The sequence below is a fragment of the Dichomitus squalens genome (genome assembly GCF_000275845.1).
Source record: "Dichomitus squalens LYAD-421 SS1 unplaced genomic scaffold DICSQscaffold_59, whole genome shotgun sequence".
Lineage (NCBI taxonomy): Eukaryota > Fungi > Basidiomycota > Agaricomycetes > Polyporales > Polyporaceae > Dichomitus > Dichomitus squalens.
In genome coordinates, this window is record NW_006766941.1 from 86,305 (window position 1) to 92,170 (window position 5,866).

The 5,866-nt window shown below is 53.4% G+C and overlaps 3 protein-coding genes across 3 annotated transcripts; all 3 read left to right on the forward strand.

The window, feature by feature from the left end:
- Positions 1-31: 31 nt before the first annotated feature.
- On the forward strand, positions 32-851 carry DICSQDRAFT_174166 (uncharacterized protein; the record flags this gene model as incomplete). Its single annotated transcript, XM_007369983.1, has 4 exons — positions 32-100; positions 161-172; positions 229-321; positions 399-851. The coding sequence occupies 4 exons, from the start codon at positions 32-34 to the stop codon at positions 849-851; spliced, it is 627 nt and encodes a 208-aa protein (XP_007370045.1).
- A 222-nt stretch (positions 852-1,073) lies between these two features.
- On the forward strand, positions 1,074-2,332 carry DICSQDRAFT_174167 (uncharacterized protein; the record flags this gene model as incomplete). Its single annotated transcript, XM_007369984.1, has 4 exons — positions 1,074-1,333; positions 1,401-1,603; positions 1,666-2,059; positions 2,206-2,332. The coding sequence occupies 4 exons, from the start codon at positions 1,074-1,076 to the stop codon at positions 2,330-2,332; spliced, it is 984 nt and encodes a 327-aa protein (XP_007370046.1).
- A 529-nt stretch (positions 2,333-2,861) lies between these two features.
- DICSQDRAFT_69981 (uncharacterized protein) lies at positions 2,862-4,333 on the forward strand (the record flags this gene model as incomplete). Its single annotated transcript, XM_007369985.1, has 4 exons — positions 2,862-3,419; positions 3,470-3,861; positions 3,890-3,987; positions 4,050-4,333. 4 exons carry the CDS (start codon positions 2,862-2,864, stop codon positions 4,331-4,333), a joined length of 1,332 nt encoding a protein of 443 aa, XP_007370047.1.
- Positions 4,334-5,866: the final 1,533 nt, after the last annotated feature.

Sequence of the window (5,866 nt, forward strand, 5' to 3'; positions counted from 1 at the left end):
CGCCCCGCTCACCGCCGTGCTGGTCCCCGTGATGGTGCGGCTCGGCCTGCGCTGGATGGAGAACCGGAGCCCACCCACACAAAAGGCGCAACAGCTTCCAGTAAGGGCAAGAGAGAGAGGGCGCACAGCCAGAAATTGCAGACAGGATTACCGCCCTCAGGCGCAAGCAAGCGTACGTATCCGCTCCTCCTCGTATCCACACGTACTCACCCTCTCCACGTACCTCAGTACCGCGGTCCCTCACGCAAGGCCAGAGCGGCCTTCACAACCCTCCACTTCCTCTCCGAGATTGTCTACCGCGCGTCCATCCTCGCCACGGAAGTCGCACGCGCCTCCCGTTTCACATCCAAACATCATCGTGCCGGAGGCTTCCCCATTGCACATGGAAGCTGACGCAGACGGCTTCTCGCGTCGCCTCAAGATCTCCCCTCATCCCCCGTGCTGCGCATGCGCGACCTGCTGCGAACGGCAGTCCCGGCAAACTATACAACCCCAACTCGGATCCCATCCGCCGCCCCGTCATCTCCGCCGAGCCAGACGCAATGTCGGACGCCGCTTCCTCCTCCTATTCCCCGCGCGCGGTGCCCTCGAGAGCCCAGCAACCCGCGCAGACTTCGAGAGGCGCTCCCGACTCTCATCGACAACTCTTTGACCCGCGCAAGCACGACGCGGTGCTCTTCTCGTCTCAGAACCGACATCATGCCCCGAGCGCGCCTCTCACCAACTTTCCCAACGCTGGACGTCCCACGCCCACGCCCAAGTCCTCCGGCGGCTGGGTTTCCGCCTCTACGGTGGTCTCATCGAGGAGAGGAACTTCGCGCAGTACCGCAGCGCCTTCCTGGAAGCATTAGTCGATCTTTCCAGGTACTGGATGGCCGCCAGCGCGCTGCTTGAAGGGACGCACACTTCGAGCAACACCCTCACGGCGTCTGCTGTTGCGGCGAACAATCTTCTCTCACCGAACACCCCCCCGTCCGTCATCGCCCAATCCCCCCGCTACCGATCTGCCATCCGCTGCGGTCTCGCCCACGCCAGCACGCATCGACGACAGCCCGCAATCTTCGGAAGCCGAGATGCCTCTCGGGGCTGACGCCGTCGCAGGTGCTGCGGCAGCCCACATGCACAATATTCCCAGTGCCGGGCAGGAGGCCGCGCGCCTGGTGGAACTCGATTCTGACAAGGGACGCTGGCGTCAAGTCGCGAAGGACTGGTTTGCGCGCGGGCTCGCCATCACGCCGAACTCGGGCAAGCTGCAGCACTATCCCGGACTGCTATGCCGCGATGAGGACGGCACGGACGAGGAGCTCCGCGGGGTGTACCACTTCGTCAAGAGGTTTGTGGTCCTGCTTCTCAACTTCCTAGCGTTGTCTTTGACTCTGGCTGACACACGCTACTTATAGTATGGTCGCCTTCCACCCGTTCTCCACCGCACGCGAATCCGTGCTCGCGATGTGGTCCCCGGCAGCGCAGGCCCAGCGCCAGGCGCCTGACGCGCGTCTTACGGAGCTCTTCGTCCTCTTGCACGGGATGCTGTTCACCAACATCCAGCTCGACGACTTCAAGCGCGTTTTGGAGCGCTTCCAGAAGAAGCCCGAGATCGGAGGTGAGCACTGCGTCTCGATTCGCTCCGTACCAGCGCCCACACATCCCCTCCTTCTGTCGCAGATGGCGAGCAGGTCGAAGAGCGGGAGTGGATCATGATGGCGCTGATCAACATCGGGTCCCTGCTCGAATACAGCCACCAGACCGCCGTGCTGCGTCGCGTGTCGGGCATCGAGGCCCGTAGCGTCAGTGGTCCGAGCCTCAGCCCCACCCTCCCGACTGGAGTCACCGCGGGTAAGGTCAAGGTTCTCATGGCCAAGCGTCTTGACGGTGACACCTCCCGCATGGACATCGACGACGAGGACGGCGAGGGCAGGCAGGGCGCGAGCGAGACCCCCAACGGTTCGACCCCGACCGCGCAGGAGTTGGAGCTCCCCGCCACGCTCAGACATGTGACGCGGCTGACGTTCATGATGCTCTTGCACACGCTCCGCCACCCCTTGCACCGCCCGAGCGAGTATGTGACCCCGACGCTCAAGCCCTGTGAACACGATCATGCTCACCTTCCTCACAACCGTCCTCCGTGAGCTGTCCGCCCGCTGCGCGCCCGAGCGCTCCATCCCGTGGGAGGAGCTCGCGATGTTCCTGACGACGATCCCGCAGCATGACGTCCTGCATGTGCGAGGCCGAGGAGCAGCAGCTGTGGGAGGATAACTGGATTGAGGTAGATGCCGGCGACAAAATGTGCATGGATGGCGGGACTTCTGCTGTGGTCATTGAGCTCAATTAGTAGATGTGTATCAGAGAGCAAATACATTGTCAGAGACAAATGTGTTCCCTCAATAGAGTAAAGCTCTTGCGTTTGCTGCCTCGCCGACAAGGGTGACAGTCACAAATGTAACGAGGTGCAGCCACTTGTTCGATGTGCTGGCACTTCTTCCGGGCCACTACGATCGCAACAGGTCTCCAGTTGCCCACGATTGAGTGAGTTATAGCTCCTTATGTTCATCTGAATGTGGCTGACACCCATGTAGACCATATTCCTGCCTCTGTAGTGTAGGTCATCAGCCTTGTGGTAGGCTGGCCTGCTGTCACAGTCTAACACAACTATTGCCAGCATGCCGAAAGCTGCAAAAGCCAAGCTCATCGCACATGCATTGGTGGGTTTTGAGCTTATCTCTCTCCATCCTATACCCAATGTCTTGCCGATCCGCATGCGAAGCTGGTTTGCAGTGATTCGGCATTTGCATAGCAATGCCGAGTACCTGGATTCCATACGGTATGGTGTCTTTGCCGAGCATCGTGAGCTCTTGGAGCATATGTTCAGAGAACATTTTTCAGACTTTGAGGTGAAAGACCTTTGGGGCGATTTTCATGCTTTCTGTACTGAGTATAGGCACCTTGTACCCCTTGCTCTGCGGGAGGCACTTGATGCATTCTACTTGGCACGTAAGGCATATGGAGAGGCCAAAAAGCGTATAGTTCGATCATGCCGCCTGAATCATAAAGCAGTGACTGCAGCGGATCGGGAAGCTTGGCTCAAAGAGCACTGCATCATTATAGAGGTGCAGAAATGCCAAAAGCCTTATCCACCTCTCCAGCATTGGGTAGTGGAGAGCGGTGAGATTGCAGAACTCTGGCATGCACACTGTGTGGATGGCAAGTTGCATGACAAGCGTGGCAAGCACTACCCACTATTCCGAGTCGATGAGACAGAGCTGGTTGTCGCCCGTGCAGACCAAAGTGTCTTGTTCGTCGACAAGGATAGTAGGGAGCTTGTCGCTTTTGTTATTCGCAACTGGTGTCCAGAGGCAGGAATAGTCGACAGTGTCAATGCAGTCGTCCATAATGCTGCAGCATATAAGAAGAACGTTCGGGTGGGTTATATGCTTGCTCAGCTTGAAATATGATGTTGATATTCCAATAGCTGGACGATCCTGGCTTTATGTCACATGCAGGCTACACTGCTGGATCGCGATCACAGCCAGGCTTCGACTGGGCCCGCAACCTCTCTCCAAAGCTTGCCAAAGACTCTGCCTTCGTCCGGTCGATGCGCTACCAAGAAAGCTCTATCTGTGCCTTCCTATGGAATATGGCCAAAGGTACTCTCCCTGCAGAGGTTATCAAGTCATACGACGACTTTCTGCACTCTCATCATATGGCTCGAATGGGCTGTGGCGATGGCGACTTCCGAAAGGTCGGAGAGTACATGGTCAAAGACAGCAGTGTTCCTCCTGATGCACCTTACCCCTCGACTTTCACCTTTCAGGCTGTGGAGCGCTCACCTCCATCAGCCCTGTTTTCTGTCAACTATGCAAGGTCGGTGATGCTATTCTAGCTGATATAGCTATTTACTCAAATATACTAGGCGCATTCATTGGGAAGGGTCCCCGCACAAGTGGTTGTTTTCTTGGACACTTAAGCGGCACTATGGACCTGAATCAGGTGAGTCCCCACATAAGTGGTTGTTTCCTTGACACTTAAACAGCACTATGGACCTGGATCAGGTGGCAACTTCTATATCCCAGAGCATAAGATCAAAATTGAAGGTGCCTCAAACTCTTGTGTAGGCTGGTGGCCTGGCAAGCCTCATGGCACTAGCCTTCGTGCATGTGGACCACAGGAACAACTTGCTACTCTCTATGAAGTTGGGCTGTCCTTTGTTACATCCTCCCGTCTTCCTAAGCAGTGGACATGCTATACTGCCTCCAACTTTAATGAGAAGGAGCGGGACCAGATTATGAAGGAGCTTGGAGACCAGTTTGATACAGATGTAGAGGCTGATGTATAGGTTTTGAGTTTGAGGCTGCATAGTATGGGTACTATGTCAAATGTAATGGCTCAATGTAAAGCTGAACCTTGATTGACCAGCACACTTATAAGGATTAAACATGATCTATTGTAAAACATGTAGGAGAAAATTCAAATGGTCTAGAGTGACTAAGATACAATTTCATCAGTATATATCTAGAAATTGCTTCAATCATAAACACTCACTCTAGGCCACTTGGGAGCCCAACTATCAAAAGTACGTGCACTTAAAGTCGTACGAGTAGCAGAGGCTGGATTATAGCCAGGGCCTAAGGGCCCTGTGGCACTCCAAAGATAGCAAGTATCCTGCCAATAAACATAGTCCTGACTGTCCACTATATTATATTAGCATGCAACATTTGCTGTAAAAACATAGCATATACCTGAGAAGGTCACAGGCCAGGATGTTGCAGCAATGCGCTGCCCATGACTATGGCGGATAATACCTTTCTTGAATGTGGTGTGTTGCCAGCCAAAATTGGCAAGAATATTGCTGCAGGAGAGGGTGATGCCCTGGATATGGCAACATGAGTCACCATGCTTCATATCCTCTATGGTAAAGCCACAGGAGCGGAGGATAGATGCCATAGCAGCATGATTGTAGACCATATCTGCCAAAACCCCTGCCCTTCCCTGCTGGCTTGTGTAGCGTGCAGCATAAAGACTGTCAGATGAGCATCCTCTGGTCTTACACAGAGTGTCAATCTGTAGGCCAGCACTTGCCATAGCAGGGGTAAGCACAGGAGGACCAGCATCCTATGAAGTATAGTTATCTTAGACTTAGTTAAACATAAAAGGCAATAGTGCACTTACAGCTGTAGTAGATGAGCCCTGTTGGTATTGAGGTAAGGGCACAAAATGAGCTACCCTGCCAGCCTGGTATAAAGTCAGTTAATGCCTAACAAGATAAACATAGTCATTTACCATAGACGACTCAGGAGCTAGCTGCACTCGCTCGATAAAAAGAGTGAAGCAAGCTCTTGTGGAAGAGGCTCCGAATAGTCGCAAGGTCTCTAGGAGTGTGACATTTGAGCGACACCATCAGGAAAACGTCACGGACTTGGACCCATACTTGGGCCCAAGTTCATGTACTTGGACTCAAGTCCGTGTACTTGGCCTCAAGTCTGTGTACTTGGCCTCAAGTCTGTGTACTTGGCCCCAAGTCTGTGTACTTGGCCCCAAGTCCATATACTTGGTCCCAAGTACACGGACTTGACCCAAGTCTATATACTTGGGGTACTTGGGGTACTTGGGCCACAACTTGGACTTTACATGTTGACTTCAGTATACTCAGGCCTCAATTTGAGCAATTGGTGTTTTATCAGTCACACATCTTGTATACTTCTTATGTAATAATATCTATCATAGACAACCATACACTAGTTGTAAACCAGTCTGTTTTAAGGCTGTAGAAGCAGCTTGATGGTCTATTAGAAGAAGGGCAATAACATGTGATAGAAGACTTTAAGTTGTTACAATGTGCTTGTTTTAGTAGTGATACAGAGGTACAATA